The following is a 17,891-nucleotide window of genomic DNA, read 5'->3' as shown; positions in this document are numbered from 1 at the left end:
ACACCACGGGCAAAGAGTGAGTGGGAGAACAAACACCCAGCACACACTACCTCGTTCACCCACTCACCCACGTCCAGCCCGCACCAGCCAATCACACACTGGGCCCGCGACTGGAAGGAGCTGTTCGACCGGAGGGAGGTTTTGAACGACTGGAGGGAGTCAAAGGTACCGCAGCTGGAGGCGAGGATTGTATGTGACGGGAGGTCACTCTGTGCTTCGGCCCCCTATTACTTAAGTTTGGTTTATAGGGGGCCTCTGCTCCATGGCCCAGTCTTTAGACACCTTTCACGCACGTGATTGAGTGTGGTACTAAATTGAAGCGACCGGGGGAAGCTCAATCGTACTAAGAGGCAGCCACACAGGGAGGGTGACGCCACGCACTCATTGGATAGTTTGCTGGCACAGCTTACATAGCCACTCCACTACTGGATGGGTTAGAAACCCGGACAGATGCTACAGACACTCGGAGAGGATGGATAAAAGGAAGACCCCCAGCGGAGCGACTGTCGAGCAGACTTGCTCTTCTTTTCCACTTTTCCGGCAGCATCACGGAAGTGCATCGTTTTGTTTTTCGAAGAGGAAAGGGACTTGATCCAGGGTAGGTATCCACCCCGGCACGGGACGAATAATACTCCGGAGGAACTTGCTTAGGAAAGCAATAGCGTCAGTCAGCTGACTACGCGCACTCGTTACCGCGGAGACGCGGCGCAGACACAGCGACCACGCTTGGGGACAACGCCACCCGGGCAAGTGGATCTTGCTTTTTCCTCGTGGGACAGACGAAGTGACCGCCATCGATCCGGGAGCGACTCTTCGGACAGCGCGCATCACTCTTGGCAATCATGGAGCATGACGCAGGACTTCGTCAGCCTGATTTCTCCACCGCGGCAGGTGCCCTGAGGCTGGCAGCAGAACATCTGGAGCTCTGCGACAATCTTCCCGCGGTGGACGGCGGTGCTCGTCTGGCGCAAAGGATGGATGCTGTTTTGGAACAGCTCACCATGCTAAACCGGAAGGTCGACGGCATAGATCGCCGGATGGACGTCTTGGATCGCAAGGTCACGGTGTCGTCAGTTGAGCCGTGTTTCCTCTCTTTTCGGCATCGGTTGCTGACAACTCCCTTTTTACAGAAACCGCAACGCGGTGGTGCAGGCGCGGAATGCCACAGTCGTGCGCGGAGATATGGACCTGGTGCCTTTGCACAGCGTCCTGACGGGCGAAGTGATTGAGGTTTCCCTGACAATGTCAACCAGTTGGAGAGATTGCATGGTGGGTGATCTCCCGAACCTGGAACTCCTTACGCTGACACGTCTATTCCTCGACGATAGTACGGGACGTCGATCAACTGTTACGCCACATGGGAATCCACCGCCGGCTCGGCAGCGGAGAAGAAGAGGAACCTGAAGTTTGCCACCGGGCTGGTCACACGGGAGCTGTGACGGCTTTCCTTCCCTTTTCGTGCATCCCTTTTCTCAGCAGCGTCGGCGTTCAGGAGGACTTACTGTATCGGTATATCGCGATACCTTCATATTGCCAAATTGTTTGTATGGGACAAAACGAGCATCTTTTAACCGCATGGAGCTTAACCCCGAGCGAGGGTACCGTGACTGTAATCACCCGGCTACAGGCTTGGAAATCGATCGTACAATCGATTTGATCGAATCGATTAATCGAATCGATTTCGATTTCGATCGATCGATTAGAAGTCCTGCTCGATCGATATCGTATCGATCCAACCTCCAATCGATCGATTTGATCGTCGTTCGCCATGTCCATACAAGGTGTCCAGGGTAGGCTGCGTAGGTTGGATGCGTGACGATGCTGCCGCCCGACGCGTCTGCCAAACACCCTGGCAAACGACCGGGGGTCCCAGGCAGCCAGTCATATCTATCTTGTTGCCGCGCGTCGCGTGTCGACAAAAGTAAATTGATCTCTCCGTCTCTTGCGTTTGCAAGTCCTCCCCGTTCAACGGAATCAGTACGCGTCGCAACCAGGAATTATTTCGGGCCTCAGCCTGTCCGAGTAGACTTCATACAGATTCGACCTTATCAGCCTCGCACCCTTCGATTTGACCTCGCCCACATTGTTTACGGACGTTTCCCACCATGGACGCGCTTGATGAGGACATAGAGATCGCCTCCTCCACGCCGCCGCCTTCCGAGCCGACAACCAGTTCAGCATCAACTAAATATGCACCCATGGGGTTTCAGATTATGAAGCTTGGACGACTGATAAATTTGGGCGGTTCCCCGGCTTCACGATTTGCCACGACCCTTCTCGAGAACGGACGTGGTGGTGGCAATCGGATTCAGAATGAAGGACAACAGGTCACGGCCCCACAAGATCGTATGGATCTGCGAGAGATGCTTCCTCCGGGACAGGCCGAAGACAGCACATTACGTCTTCATCGCTTCGACTGGGAAGCGTCGTCCGACATCTGAGGAAGGAGCACAAAGTCGTGGTTTGTGCCACCTCTCCGTACCCCATCTCCACGTCGTTCGATCATGCCCGCTAACTTGTCAGCCACCTTCTAGACAACGTGCAGGCTCAGTTACCGGGAGTGGAGGTGCAGAACGGAACCTGCTTGATATGCTTCGCGCCGATCCGACGAACCCTCGAGATCAGACTCTTCTCAGCAATCTGCATACGTTATTCGATCCGAAGATGAATCAACTGCTCCTGCTCGACTGGCTTACATATCATAACCTCCCCTTTAATGTCGTAAACTCTGAGCGCTTCAGACGACTCCTTCTCTACAACAACCCGGCTCTCCAGGAAGGCCAGATACCAACTGGCAAAACGCGTGAATCTGCTACTAGATGAGTATAATCGCGCTCTTGGTCCGCTTTGCGAGCTGCTTCAAAGAGCGAGAAGTATGATTCATTTACCTTTGATGGCTGGACTTCCCGACAAAACACATCATTCCTCGGTATCAACGCCCACTTTATCGACCAAGATTGGAACCAATGGGAATCCTCTTGGCTTTGCCGGCTCTCGCGAAACGCCATACTGGAGCAGCGCTTGCAGATGAAGTTGCAGATACAATATGCGCGTTTGGTCTTGAAGACAGGTATAGAACCACAGTCAACACTTCTTGGGTCCGTTAGCTGACAATCTTGACTGTTATCCGGCGTCAGAATCGGGTACTACACGCTTGACAACGCTACGAATAATGATACGGCTGTGGAAGCGCTTGCCGCTGAGTTCGATTTCGACAGGGAAGAGCGTCGCATCCGCTGCGCCCCTCATTTTCTGAACCTGGCCGTCAGGGCTATGATGTACGGCAGCAAAAGGGATAATTTCAACGAGTTGCTTGCTCATTGGGGCGATAAGGACTTTGTGGCTGAAGAGGAAGAGCAGCGCCAGTTGTCCGACGCTATCAATGAGCTGGCGACCGACGACGACTTCTGTGTGCCGAGCATGGAAGAAGGATTCGAGGTTGAAACAGTCCCAGAAGGCAGTCAGGATCAGGACGTACTGCCCGACATCATCAATGGCGAAGAAGTGGACAAGTACCGCAAGTTTGGGCCATTTGGCAAACTTCACAATATTGGCATTGCTCTTCGAACGAGCAGTCAACTTCTCGAGGTCTTTTACGAAGCTCAACGGCAAACCGCTCCTACTGAACCTATTCTTACGTGGGTTCAAAACGTCTGCACTCGCTGGCAATCCGATGAGGCGATGGCCTCACGCGCTCTGCTGAAGCGTACGGCTTTGAACAGGATGTTTTCCATCATCGAGGAACGATGGCTTGGCAAAGGCGGCAAAGAACAGGACAAACCAGCGATACTGAAAGAACAACTTTCCCTTGAAGAATGGAAGGTCGTTGTTGCGGTTCAGAAGATCCTTCAGCCATTCAAGATCGCCTCGAAGCAACTCCAGGGCGAGGTATTGCTGGTAAACGCTCCACGTCAGGAGGGTTCGATGAGTACTTCCGGTGGTAGAGATGCTCCTTGACCACCTCGAACTAGCAGTTCAGGAGTTATAATCGAAGAGAACGAAGATCAGACCATGAAAGAGGTTCACCTGTTCAATGACATGGACGCAAGAACTCGCAGGGTTTTGAAGATTTACATCAAGCTCGGATGGAAGAAGCTGAACGACTACTATAGCAAGCTGACCTCAACCGCATATGTAGCGGCAGTGGTGTTCCACCCCTGCAAGAAGTGGCGCGCTCTGGAACGGCTTTGGAGCCAACTCCCGTCTCGTCAGACGTCAGGTGGGAAAGAACATATGCGAAGCTTAGCGACAGTCTGGAAAGAGAGGTACAAGAACATGGCTCATCGGCAATCCTGCGATGGTGTTTCAGCGGATACGACTAATAGTGGCTTGGACTATATTGAGCGTCGATTGGCGTTTAGTCGATCATTGGCTTGCCCTGAGCCTCGAGGGCGGCAAATTAAAGGACCAAAGCAGTCAACCGCCTTGCAAGAACAGGACGAGCTTGATCAGTACCTATCAGAGCCGCCGGTGGAAAATATCGCATACAAAACGGACCCAATCGCTTGGTGGAAGGACGTTGGTGTTGCGCGGTTTCCTCGGCTGTCTTATATGGCTGTTGACTACCTTACCATCGCGTCGTCTTCAGCAGGAACGGAAAGAGATTTTAGCAGCTGTGGGAGGATGATAACACCACTGAGATCTCGCCTACGACGCCATATTGTGGCGATGGCGCAGTGTCTTCGTTCCTGGAGTAAAGCTGGCATCTATCAGCCGACACTTCCTCTTGGTCTGCTTGAAGGGGACAATTGAGGCAAGTTCTTCAACTGATGGGCAAGATCACCTAGATAGGGATGATTTTTAGTATTGATCGATTCGATCGTCGATCGATTCGAATCAAACAGCGATCGATCGATATCGATCGATTGAAGGTGACGATCGATAAAATTCGATCGATCAGGCTCGAAAATCGATCTATAAGATCGATTTCCAACTCTGCCCGGCTACCAATAGACATAATGCAAGCACTTGTCCCTTTACCGCCCATTTAAACCGTTTACAAAGTAGACCCCAATCCGTTTACAAGTATTCCCAACCCGTTTACAAGATCATCACCTTCAAGCAATCCACCCTGAGCATCAGCCCGCAGGGTTTCACGACTACGGAATCAACCCCGAAGGGTGCGGACACGCCGAAGGTGTGGACGTGAGAGCCACACTTACGACTCTTCAACTGAGTACAGCGTTCACAAGGGAGTAGTACCCAGGAAGGAGGAGCAATTGTCCCCGAAGGGCACGCGACGGACACACAATACACGCACACAGCAACAGACACCAGTCACTCGCACACAGACGGAAGGTACACTCCACCACACAAACAGACCGAGCAGCTACATCCAACACTCTCCGTTGGGCCCGCGACTGGAAGGAGCCCTTCGACCGGAGGGAGCCCTTGGACGACGGGACGGAGGAAAAGGTACGAGCCTGGAGGGCGAAGTTACTGTGGGTGACGGAGTCACTCACTGCATGTGCCCCCTATTACTTAAGTTTGGTTTATAGGGGGCCTCTGCTCCATGGCCCAGTCTTTAGACACCTTTCACGCACGTGATTGAGTGTAGTACTAGCAGTTTTGGAGGGGACAGACAAGACTGAGTCATAGGAAGGTACACCCCGGAGGAGGAGTGCCACGCGATTGGTCAGGTTACGCAGTTTCACTGACATCCACTTTGGGCCGGGCTGGAGACCCGGACACAGGTGGGGACTCACACCAGCCGAGAGGCTATAAGAAGCAGGCTTCGCCCATTTCCAGACAGACCTGGGGAGGTTCTCCTCTTCTTCCCTTTTGTTTTGCTTGTCAAATCATCCGGAGTAGTAGACTACTGTCAAAGGTGAAATGTCCAGACACGGAGCCACGCGAAGGCGACCGACCCTAACCCCACTCACATCGCACAGGCAGTGACGACAGACTCGTTCTGTCCCTCTTCTTTTTCTTTCAGAAGACTCTGGACGAGAGTACCTGGTGGCTGTGCCACGAATCGGGAGACAAGAAAGTGATTGTCAGCAAGCTTCAGACTGGAGGCTGGACAAGTGTCCACGGCACTCCCACTGCGCCCTAGACGGGCTCCGTTCACCGTTTGTTCCCCGGTTGATGAGAGATCACATGCGTTCAACAACCCCTGAGGGGGGTGTCTCACTGATAAGGGTTCAATGGCCCAGCGGACATGGCTAGAGCAAGAGGAGCGTGCACCAAGAGTGAAGACTACGATGTGGGTTGATCATCGTGTACAAAGTTGTACAAGATCCGCTTCATTCAGCCACCCGGTGGGAAGACTTCGTCTGGAGACGGTCGTAGACGATGCTTTGAGAGCTACATGCATCTGAAGAGACTGAGAACCAGGATGAGAGCCACTTCCCCTATAGGACCTGGAGACACGGCAGCAAGGGACGGGATTACCTTGCTTGCAACTTGGCACTGCCTCTTTACTTTTGCTTCTTCGACCGCGCGTGGAGCAAAACCGGAGTATATATCACTTGGTGAAGTGATGAACTTTAACCTAGGATTGTCCACCTGACGGCCCCAAAAGATTGATCCCGAGTCGAGGGCAACGTGGCCACGCAAAGCAGGCGGTGTGACGCTTGGCATAGCCCAGTCGAACCAATATGGCTTCTTATGAGGATCATGAATAAAAGATTGCAAGGGTAACAGACACGTGCTGCCCGTCAGGGCCACATCGCACCGTAGACACCTGACCTGCCTAAAACGGGGCTCCGAATAGCATCACCTCTCGATGCTCGACAGACTGCATTGCCACGTAAGAGATGGAATGGGATGTCCCTTCATGGACCGGGGAATGGCTTCACCCTTTTTACCCGTCTAATCAACCGGACGCACTCGAGAAGAGACCGTGACTGTGACTGTATCGTACATGACCCACCCACGTAGACCAGACTCTCCAAGCACTCCGCTCTTGGCTTTCTCAACTAGACCCTACACGTTTACAAGGAAGCGACTCCAGATGGTAGAGTAACCCCGTTTACAAGTGAATGATACTCCAAGCGCTACCAACCTTCATCTCCAGTCCCTTCCGAGATACGAACAGAACCCCGCAGGGGTGCGACGAGCCGAAGGTCGAGGCGTGGAAGCAGCGAAGCGTCACATCAACACTCTTCAATTGAGTAACCCGTTTACAAGACAGCTCAACACTACAAGAGGAGTAAGTGTCCCGTAGGGGCACACGACGGACTGAACACTACACCTCACAAACCGACACACTCATTCACAGAACACGTCCAAGTCACTCTCCCATACAGACACACTACAAACACTACACCGTTGGGCCCGCGACTGGAAGGAGCATTGTCTGAGCCGGAGGCGAGTTGACGACCGGAGGGAAGTCACCAGTACACGACGGGAGGGAGTGGACACAAAGAGACGGGAGGTCGCTTTGACTGCCGCGCCCCCTATTACTTAAGTTTGGTTTATAGGGGGCCATGGCACAACGGCCCAGCCCATAGAGCAGGATGAACGCACGTGATTCACTGCAGTACTAAAGCGACAGAGACAGGCGGGAACGGAGCAGTGCTAAGAGGCTTGTGTGACGGAGGGAGCACGCCGCGTTTCAATTGGCTAGTTTGCCCGCAGGGATTACATAGCCACTCCACAACTGGCCGGGGCAGGCACCCGGACATTCATGCATCATACGGGAGGTATAAGAGGGGACGCCGCGCACTTTCCTTGAGTTGGGCAAACTCAAGACTTTTTATTTTATTCGGAGACAATGACGGAGTCTCATCCTTCCGTCAACACTTCCGGAGAAGCAAAAGCTTTCCGCGACGGGGAACTGGCGGTCATGAGACCGAGCTGGAGACGTGGCACAGCGAACGGGAGTGAGTGCTTTCTTTTGAGGAGCAGAGAGCTCGTTGAACGGGACGAACAAACTCCCTCGCACTTAGTGGCGTGGCCCCTTGGGAGCATATCCACCCTGGCGGGGTACTAAACCTGTCTGTCGCCCCATCGGAGCCGTTGGTTCGGGTCTCGGCTCTTGGAGAGCGGTGCGGAGTGGTCTTTGCCCGTGATGCTGACGGAACAGTGCCGTCACAGCGAGTCCCGCCTGAATTTCTTCGGCTTCCTCAGAAGGAGTCGGCGTGTTCTGGAATGACATGCTGTGCCCACTCGGATTGCGCTCGGCTGAAAGAGCGTCAATGGTGTCGCAGGTGGTACTTTCTACGGTGGATATCGTCGCCAGCCGTTAGGCCCCTGGACATGTCCTACGAGCTGCGAGCGACTGGGCAAGCGGACCTTTCGCTTCTATGCTGCCGTCTCCAGGACGGGAATCTTCGAGGCCTTGTTGAGGCTCGAACCGGATGGTGAGCCGGGCGATGCACCTTTGGTCTGTCCGCTCCCGGTGTCTTTCCGATTCGACGCGGAGAGAAGTCGTGCATGGCACTTACCTTGCTGCTGGGACGCTGTGCAGTGCAACGTGCCGGTTTGGTTGGCGTGCTTTAGGAGACGGGCGACCGCGTCTTGCTCGGAGACCAGTGCTTGTTGACGAGCCTGTGGGATGAAATCCGACGTATGACAGAGAGGGCGAAAGTGAAATATAGAGAATCACTTTCCACTGGGTCATCTCACCTTCCCGATATGGGTGAGGATGTTTCCCTTTCCCGTGGTCTGAGGAGACGGGCTGTGGTGGACAGTCCCGAGGAACCATGAACTGCTCAGGGTGAATGGCAAGGACAAAGGCTTCAAGTGATGAATCATTCCCAGGAGGAGTACGCATGCGGAAGAGTATAGAGAACCTGAATTTGCGAACTCTCCTCCACCCGGCTACACATGGCAATCTACCAGCACCGTAGACCCAAACCGTTGACAAGTGATCCGAATGCGTTTACAAGGTGACACATTGCACGTAATCTACTCTGAGGATCACCCCGGAGCACTTCATGACTACGGACATTACACCCGAAGGGTGTGCATACGGGCCGAAGGACCGGATGTGAAGAGTCACGTTGACGATTCCTCGATTGTGTAAATCGTTTACAAGCCGGTCTTCACGCGACGGGAGGGCCAATGTCCGTGAGGGCACGCGACGGACACCACACAGTACAACAACTCACACACACCGAACGGTACACACACGACTGAGTGACAAACAAACAGCACAAACAACCTCGCCCAGTCACTCAGTCCCAACCGCGCACGTGAACAACTACAACCCTCGACCACCAATCACAGCCTGGGCCACGAGCGGAGCGAGTTCTGTCTGAGCCGGAGGCGAGATTGACGACTGGAGGGAAGTCAGAGGTACCGAGCAGGCGGCGAGGGACTAGTAAAGGGACGGAGTCACTTTTACTCTTGGGCCCCCTATTACTTAAGTTTGGTTTATAGGGGGCCTCTGCTCCATGGCCCAGCTCTAGACACTCGAGCATCAGAGTGTAGTTCATAACAGTTTCGCACGGGACGGAAGAGACTGCGTCATAAGAAGGTACCGACGGAGGAAGGTGGCTACGTCCATTGGTCAGGTTACGTACAGTTTCACTGACCCCACTACTGACCGGGTGGTGCACCCGGACACATCCATCACAACGGAGTTATAAGAAGGGCTTGATGCCCGCTCCCTTTCAAACCTGGGACAGAGTTCTTGAGGATTCCTGCAGCGGAGCGATGGTCGGGGGATCACCCAGACCTGGTCTTTCTTTTGGGGTTCATGGTTCCACGGGGAAGAAGCATCATGTTGATCTCTTCGCTTGAGAGAATGGCTCTTTTCCACATTGACACCGGGCGGTTCTCCGTACAGAGTGCAGCCACTGAGTGAGTGGTCTGCAGGGTAATAGGATTCTTTCCGTTGAGGTCACCGAAGGTGGATCTGGGGTCGCGTTGTCAGGTGATTTGGCGTCAGCCGGAAAGCCCCACCAGTGATGGGTGACGCGGCTTGTCTCACGGGATTGGACGCCTTTCCTCGTCGCTGGCAGCGATGAATCAGACTTTCTCTGTTCCTCCACCCCAATCGTCAATGTCACACCCGCGGGGTCTGACGCTTCGTGTATCGCCTGTCCGCACAGGAATCTGGACGCTGCCGTCTTTTACAGGCTTCAGAGCGCGCCATGACGCGATTGGATAAGGCCCAGCGGGAGAATCCACAGGGCTCTGCACCGTTTCGGTCGGCACTCGATGTCCTTCTCCGGGAGACCGACGCGAGGCAAGCGAAGCGCTCTATTGAGAATGTGTCCTCTCGACCTTTTTTTGCTGATCCTGACGGGGAGACAGGGATCGGAACAAGCAGACTTCCTCGGAGAACAGCCTTCTTGCCCAGGGTGACGGCTATCTCAGGCCCTTGCTGAGCCTTTCCACGGGCGAGGTGATCGAGCATTTCCCGTCCCGGGCGGAGGATGTGGCCAGTCTCTCGTGTGAGTCCCCTCACTGGTGTTTACCAAGGGACGCGAGGGTAGTCCTGACATACATACTGATGTGCACGGTGCAGCTGCCCAAGTCAATCGTATCCTGGTGGAGTTGAAGCTCGACACAGATGGGAGTCTGAAGCGGCGAAGGCGTAGGTTATTGCTCGCTTGTGGCGTCACGCATCCAGTTTTGTAGTTTGTCCCGTTGTCTTGCCCTTGTGGCCGGGGGACTGCCTGGTGTAGCCTTGATGTGCGGGATGCTTTTATTCAGGACTCGCGATGGCCTCACTTTGCAACACGCTGATCGTACGCATCGGTGACTCGCCGTATTAGCAAAGTGAACTTAAGTCGTCTTCACATGCGCGTAGATATACCGCCAGGCTACAGACAAACACCTGGCAGATCGTAGGACTCACAATACGTAGGCTTTAAAGCGTTTACAAGTATTCCCGACTCGTTTACAAGGTTATTTACTGCAAGGGCTACCACCTCTCACCCTCAATCCCTTCCGAGATACGAACACAACCCCCCCGAAGGGGGGTGCGCACGCGCCGTAGGGGCGGGTGTGAGAAGCCACACTCACGACTCTTCAATCGAACACACCGTTACAAGATGACCACACAGAACAGGAGGAGTGAATGTCCCGAAGGGGCATACGACGGGCAGTCAATAGAATGAACACAGAACAAGACAGAGTCTTGACCGACCGAGTGCAACGAGGAAGAGAACACGATGTACCAGGCACGTACACTGTCAATACAAACTGTACATGCTGGGCCGCGACTGGAAGGAGCCGAGACGACCGGAGGGAGGAACTGACCTTGACCGGAGGGAAAAGGTACACGACCTGGAGGGGAGTGATGGCTGTGACGGGAGGTCACTCTGTGCTTCGGCCCCCTATTACTTAAGTTTGGTTTATAGGGGGCCATGGCACAACGGCCCAACGTTCTAGAGCAGTGTGTTACTACAAAGTAGATACGCTGCAGTCTTTAGCACGAAAGTGACAGGAAGGAACGAAGTGGGTACTAAGAGCCAATCGAACGGAGGCAGATGGCGCGTCACATGTCTGTTTGCGTAGCTTACATAGACACTCCACACTTGGACGGGCAAGAGTCCCGGACACAACTCATCATACGGGAGGTATAAGAAGGGCTGCGATGCCCGCTCCCTTTCCCCATCCCGCGAGGATCTCCTTTTCCCTTCATTTTGTGCCGGCAGGGCGGATCACACGTGACCCAACCGGAGTATAAGAGGACCCCTCGCACTTTTCCTGAGTGAGCAAACTCAGGCTTCCCTTTCACCTTTGTGTGCAAACAGGACGGAGCCCGCTTTCGAACCGCGAAAGTGCATAGAACCAAGAGTCCAAGTACGAGAGGACGCTTCCGGGAGGACACAATACCAACAGAGTTCTACTCACGAGTAAGTGGAGTGCATGACGGACAGACTCGTTCCGTCTTTTCTTCCCTGATTCGAACGGCCGGAGACAGATTCTTGATTGCAGGAGCCACAATGGGTTAACCCTTTCTACACATGGCCCGTGGGTGCGAGCTCACGGCCGGGGACTTCGTCCGTTGGACAATGGACTGATTTCGTCCCTTCGTCTGTGAGACATCCGCTTATCCTTTTGGACTGAATAGCGGTGGAACGGAGTGTTCTGCCTTGGACTTTGTGTTGGCATGGAGCCTACACTCTCTTCTTCACCTGTCGAAGCTGCGTTGACAACTTGTTCATGCTGCACGCATGCATCACGCCCCCGTTGAGAGACCTTGAATGGTGCCATCGGGGTTTTTTCTTCGATGGAAGACATCAAACTCTGCTATGTCTTTGGACATGATACGAGAGCTGTGGGAGAATTTGGGCGAACGAGGGTTCCTCATCCAACCGGCGGTTGTCTGGAATACTGGTGCGTATGAGGCGCTTGCCAAGGTCGAGCCTAGCGCCAGTGCTCCGGCCATGACATCTTTGCTTTACCCTTCTGCGGAAAGCGCCTTCTTCGACCGTGCAAAGAGCAGAGTGTGGCGTTTGCGATGTTGCTGGGACGCTGTGCAGTGGGACGTGCCGTTCTGGTTAGAAGGCTGTCGGTCGTGTGACGAGAGTGTGGTCCTGGGGGAAACAGATTTGGGAAAGCTTTTGCTTGACGAGATCCGAGAGGCTGCTGAAAGAGGCAAACGAAGTGTGGACGAGCCACCGGGGGAACCATCGTACTTTCCGTTTTAGGTATTCATGACGGCCTCATCCGACTTGATCGCCTTGACGTGGCAACAACGCTAGAATGAGATGATATATGAGAACAGATGATAGTTGACTTGACCTGATCCTCTCCATCAGGAATTCCCGACTACAGACAGATAAAGGGACCTCTGGCTACAGACGAGTGGACTAGAGTGAAGTGATAGCCACACAAACACCGTAGACCTAAGCCCGTTTACAAGTGAATGATACTCCAAGCGCTACCAACCCGAACCTCCAATCCCACTCATGACTACGGAATCCACGCCCGAAGGGTGTGCGCACGGGCCGAAGGACCGGGTGCGAACAGCAGCGAAGCGTCATACTCACAATCATCGATCGAACAAGGCGTTTACAAGATGCTTCACCCAGGAACAAGAGGAGTAGGCGTCCGTGAGGGCGCACGACGGACACTGACATCCACATGCACACACACGAGCGGAAGTCACCACCTCACACAAACACCGTTGGGCCACCCCGACCGGAGGGAGGTGCTTGAGCGGAGCGAGAACGGACGACAGGATGGAGGACACTGGTACGAGCAGGCAGCGAGGACCTTGTAGGAGTGAGGGAGTCACTGCTACTCTTGGGCCCCCTATTACTTAAGTTTGGTTTATAGGGGGCCTCTGCTCCATGGCCCAGCTCTAGACACTCGAGCATCAGAGTGTAGTTCATAACAGTTTCGCACGGGACGGAAGAGACTGCGTCATAAGAGGCTACTTGACGGAGGAAGAGTGCCACGTCATCGTGTAGGTTACCACCGGTTTCCATACACGCACCCGGACAGTGACGGGGCAGGCAGCACCCGGACGCTAGTGGGGACTCACACACACCAGAGGGCATATAAGACCGAGGGGTCGCCCACCTCACGGAACCCAGCTGGTTCTCTTCCTCTCTTCCTCTTTCAAAATCCCGGGAAGGGCATGGAGGCGCTACCGCCCCTCGACTCGAGACGAAAAGTGAGTAGCTCATGGACATTTCCCCGAGGATCACACATGGTGCCGGCGGCACCACTAGAACACACGGCACAGATTGATTCTGTCGTCTCTTGACTCGAGAGAACCGAACTGGAACAGGATTGTTCCTTTCTTTTGAACTACGTTCACACTCCGCGCAAGCGCTCCGCTGGCCTCGCCTGCGGCTCGCAATAAGCGACTGGTACCGACTGACTAGTCCACGCGTTCCCGCAACAGCCCCTGGCGGGGCTTCGCTCCACTTGCTCCCGTGCAACGGAATCGGTTGTCAAAGTGGATGACTGGAGTCGACTCCCGAGTGCACTCGTTCCCGCAACAGCCCCTGGCGGGGCTTCGCTCCACTTGTTCCCGTCAGGTGAATCATCTGCACTGGTGTCCACGGCACTCCCACTGCGCCCTGCACGGGCTTCGTTTACCGTTTGCTCCCGGTAACATATCTTGAACATGCGTTCAACAACCCCCGAGGGGGTGTTTCACTGACGGCGCCATCATGGCCTGTGGTCCTTACTGGAACGGAGTGTTGGACATGAACACACACGAGGTATCACGAAAGTGATTGTAGAACACCAAGGGGACCGCCCCGCACACGCAACACCAGTGGTGACGATGGCCTCATCTTGACAAGTGACTGGAGGGAACAATCCAGAACAATGTGACGGGACGGAGCTCAATGGTAATACGAACGTGCCTGGAAGAGACAATGTAGAACAAAGTGACTGTGAAACATCTAGAACATTGTGACCGCGAGGAACACTGCCAATGACAGGCACCTTCCATCAGCTTCCATGCACATATCCACTACTCACCGGGCGTGAGACCCGGACGCAAATGGGTCACATCCAGGGTATAAAGGCACCCGCTGCCGCCTACATACACACACGTAGACTGAATCGTAATGCATCCCTGGCTACCACTCGTCATGCACGCGCACTGGATGCATCGCCGTGGCACGATGCCTTCATTTCATCCAACGCGTTTACAAGGGGACTAGCAAAGATAGTGTACCCAAACACGTTTACAAGCGGAAACCCCTTCCCGGCCTACCACTCCTCTGATCACCCCCGGAGGGCCCATCCATGACTTCGAAAACAATCCCCCCAAAGGGGGGTGCAGGCAGGCCGAAGGACTGACTGTGGAGAGCCGCACTTACGACTCTTCGACCGAGTAAACACGTTCACAAGAAAGTCTTCACGCGACGGGAGGAGCCAGTGTCCGTAAGGGCACGCGACGCACCATCACAATACAACAACTCACCCACTGAACAGTTAGTTACCAGAGACTGAGTGACAAACACACGACAGACACAACACAACCCAGTCACTCAGTCCCAACACGTACTGTTCACCACACGACAACAACAACCAATCACAGCCTGGGCCACGACCGGAGGGAGTTTTGTATGAGCGGAGCGAGATCTGACGAGTGGAACGAGGAACTGGACGAGAGGAACGAGGACACTGTGACCGAGCCCGGAGGGTGAGATTGTGTGTGACGGGAGGTCACGCATACCCCCGCGCCCCCTATATCCTTAAGTTTGGTTTATAGGGGGCCATGGCACAACGGCCCAGCCCATAGACAGCTTACGTTAGTATGACTGTAGTACTAGCACGGATTGACAGGGGGGAAAGAAGTGAGTCATAAGAACCAATGGAGCGGAGAGAACATGGTACGTCACACTTGGTCGGGTTGCGCAGCTTCCACGACTGCTCCACACATGGCCGGGTTGGTGCAACCCGGACAACAACTCACGGGAGGTATAAAGAAGGGTCGAGGCGCCCGCTCATTTTCCATCAAACCTGAGAAGGTTTCTTCTTTGTTGTAAGGTATTTTACGAAGTGCCGCACAGAAGCACGGACGAAGCGACGAATTCTCAGTGGAATCGTACCTTGAACTCGTCTTATCGAGTTGATCTGCGTGGGAGCGTTCTGGTCAAGGGACCACCCGACTTTTCTCCTGGAAACATTGCTCTTGGCTAGAGCTTGCCTTAGTCTCCATAGAACAGGACGCGGTCCGGTGGAGACTCATCATGGACTCGTGGCAGTCTTTCTACTCGCAGACCGAGCCGACGGGATGTGCATCGCCCGCCTCATTGCCTTGGGAGGACAAGGTGTTATTCCCATCTAAGTATGCGGATCTGGACTGCGTCGCCTGCGCTTGCCAGTGCTGCGGCAAGGAGTTTCGCAACTGTGTCCGGCCTCGGGGGGAGTTCCCCACCCTGTCCCTTTTTCGTCCGACCGGAGACGAGGTCCACATATCCGGGCCAAGCGACCCGGCATTTCTGCTCTCTTTTCCCTCCCTCGATGCCCTGCTGGCATGCTGGCTGTCTCTAATTGACAGGCTGGAGGGTTTCGCCCATGTATGGTTTTCTTGGAACTGTCATGCGGGGCGTCCCCGCTCGTTCTCTGGACACATGAACGATACGGAGTGGGATTCCTTCGTGCGTGAGACCTGGGGTCAAGGCGACTGTTGCATGCTCCTCCTCATTGAATCCCCTCGGGGATTTGAGGGCGTCTGGACGGAAGCCAAGTTGGCCAAGGAGCTACGAGTTCTCCTCGGTCGTGTTTCTGAGCCTCCTGTGGACGAAGTCATACGGACGGCCACCGACGTATCGTGCGAACTGGTTCCGCATTGGCAGGCCGCTGCCTGGTACGAGACGAGAAAGGACGTGCTAGACGTCAGCGACTATCAGTTAATAGACGCGCTGGGGCAACAATTGATAGGGGAGTAGACTATGTCCTGGGATAGCATAGATGCAGACAGCACGAACTTCCCAGTGTGTAGACTCGGGCGGATGATGTGAAGGTCTTGAGTGGTCATCCCCGCCATTCTGGTCCAGTAGTCGCGATGACCTCGTTTCTTGCACTCCATCGATACGCCCGCAAGTCGTGTTTTGAGTCACCGTGTGGATTGACTCTGCCACTTCGGAACATCAATACCTAATCTCATGACCATGACCGCACCTGGAACCACCCGGCTACCGATAGATACCACCCAGCATCGTAGACTCAATCCTCGTTTACAAGATAATCCATTGCAAGTACTCCACTCTGAGCATAAACCCCGTAGCCCTTCATCGTTATGGTCATTACACCCGAAGGGGGTGCGGACACGCCGAAGGTGTGGACGTGAGAGCCGCACTGACGGATCCTCAATCGAGTCGCGACGTTCACAAGGGAGTAGTACCAAGTGAAGAGGAGCAATTGTCCCCTTGGGGGCAAGCGACGGACACACGATACACGCACACAGCAACAGACACCAGTCACTCGCACACAGACGGAAGGTACACTCCACCACACAAACAGACCGAGCAGCTACATCCAAACACAACCCGTTGGGCCCGCGACGGGACGGAGCATGTCTGAGCGGAGCGAGTCTTTGCACGACTGGAGGGAGTCAAAGGGACTTCGACTGGCGGGAGAAGACAGTAGAGTGAGGGAGTCACTTCTACTCTTGGGCCCCCTATTCCTTAAGTTTGGTTTATAGGGGGCCATGGCACAACGGCCCAGCCCATAGAGCAGGATGAACGCACGTGATTCACTGCAGTACATAGCACGGATTGACCGGCAGACAAGTAGTGAGTCATAGCAGCGAAGACGACGGGAGGGAGGACGCTGGTCGTGATTGGATAGCTTCCAACGAAGTGGTTGCATACATATCCGTAATTGACCGGGCAAGAGTCCCGGACACAAATGGGACACCCACACAACGGAGAGAGCATTTAAAGGGCGTGCCGCCCACTTGGATAGAACAGGGACCGTTCTCTCATTCTGTTGCACAACCAAGCGGGTTCGCTGCTGAAAGCATACGGTAGGTCTTTCTCCTATTCCCCCGGCACAGGCTTGACGATCCCGACGTCCATCTCACAGGCAGTGACGGTCGAGAGACACACGGACAGACTCGGGTTTTGTCCTCTTACTTTCTCTTATGAACTGCGTTCACTTCTTTGGATCCTCGGCTGCGCCTCGCTCGGAAGCGGCCTTTGTGGAAGACGGTTGGTTTTGTTGGGACACAATAATACACGACAAGTGTTGGACTGGGAACTGTAACTCGCACCCGAGCGCAAAAGAGTGGACCGGGGTCCGCATTCAACCCTCGACAGAGTATGCAGGCAGCAACAGAGGAGGCGAGGTGTAGAGGTGTGTATCGTTTTCACTTCACTGGTGACAGTTGGCTCAGAGTAGCAGCCTTTGCTCTCTCGCTTTCACCATCAACAAGCGAATGAATATGAGCGAGGTTTGTACGTCTAGGCGACTTTTAGGCGTTACGTCTTCTGGATGAAGCACATCCAATCTTCTTGCTGACCCGTGGCTGTCGGTGAAACACCCGCAGTCCTCTTGTGAAAAGCCAACGT

The 17,891-nt window shown here is 54.3% G+C and overlaps 3 protein-coding genes across 3 annotated transcripts; all 3 read left to right on the top strand.

Annotated features, from left to right (window-relative positions):
- Window positions 1–842: 842 nt before the first annotated feature.
- HRG_02135 (uncharacterized protein) lies at window positions 843–1,439 on the top strand (the record flags this gene model as incomplete). The annotated part of the gene is made up of 3 exons (XM_044860606.1): window positions 843–1,069; window positions 1,131–1,269; window positions 1,329–1,439. The coding sequence occupies 3 exons, from the start codon at window positions 843–845 to the stop codon at window positions 1,437–1,439; spliced, it is 477 nt and encodes a 158-aa protein (XP_044724239.1).
- Window positions 1,440–2,313: 874 nt separating this feature from the next.
- On the top strand, window positions 2,314–3,957 carry HRG_02134 (Ribonuclease H-like protein; the record flags this gene model as incomplete). The annotated part of the gene is made up of 7 exons (XM_044860605.1): window positions 2,314–2,346; window positions 2,393–2,461; window positions 2,524–2,803; window positions 3,019–3,070; window positions 3,138–3,264; window positions 3,334–3,665; window positions 3,723–3,957. The coding sequence occupies 7 exons, from the start codon at window positions 2,314–2,316 to the stop codon at window positions 3,955–3,957; spliced, it is 1,128 nt and encodes a 375-aa protein (XP_044724238.1).
- Window positions 3,958–10,043: 6,086 nt separating this feature from the next.
- On the top strand, window positions 10,044–10,533 carry HRG_02133 (uncharacterized protein; the record flags this gene model as incomplete). Its single annotated transcript, XM_044860604.1, has 3 exons — window positions 10,044–10,099; window positions 10,207–10,346; window positions 10,421–10,533. The coding sequence occupies 3 exons, from the start codon at window positions 10,044–10,046 to the stop codon at window positions 10,531–10,533; spliced, it is 309 nt and encodes a 102-aa protein (XP_044724237.1).
- Window positions 10,534–17,891: the final 7,358 nt, after the last annotated feature.

Source organism: Hirsutella rhossiliensis (genome assembly GCF_020360975.1).
Source record: "Hirsutella rhossiliensis strain HR02 chromosome Unknown scaffold00002, whole genome shotgun sequence".
Classification (NCBI taxonomy): domain Eukaryota; kingdom Fungi; phylum Ascomycota; class Sordariomycetes; order Hypocreales; family Ophiocordycipitaceae; genus Hirsutella; species Hirsutella rhossiliensis.
Note: the sequence above shows the minus strand (reverse complement) of the source record. Positions and strands in the feature narration are given on the sequence as shown.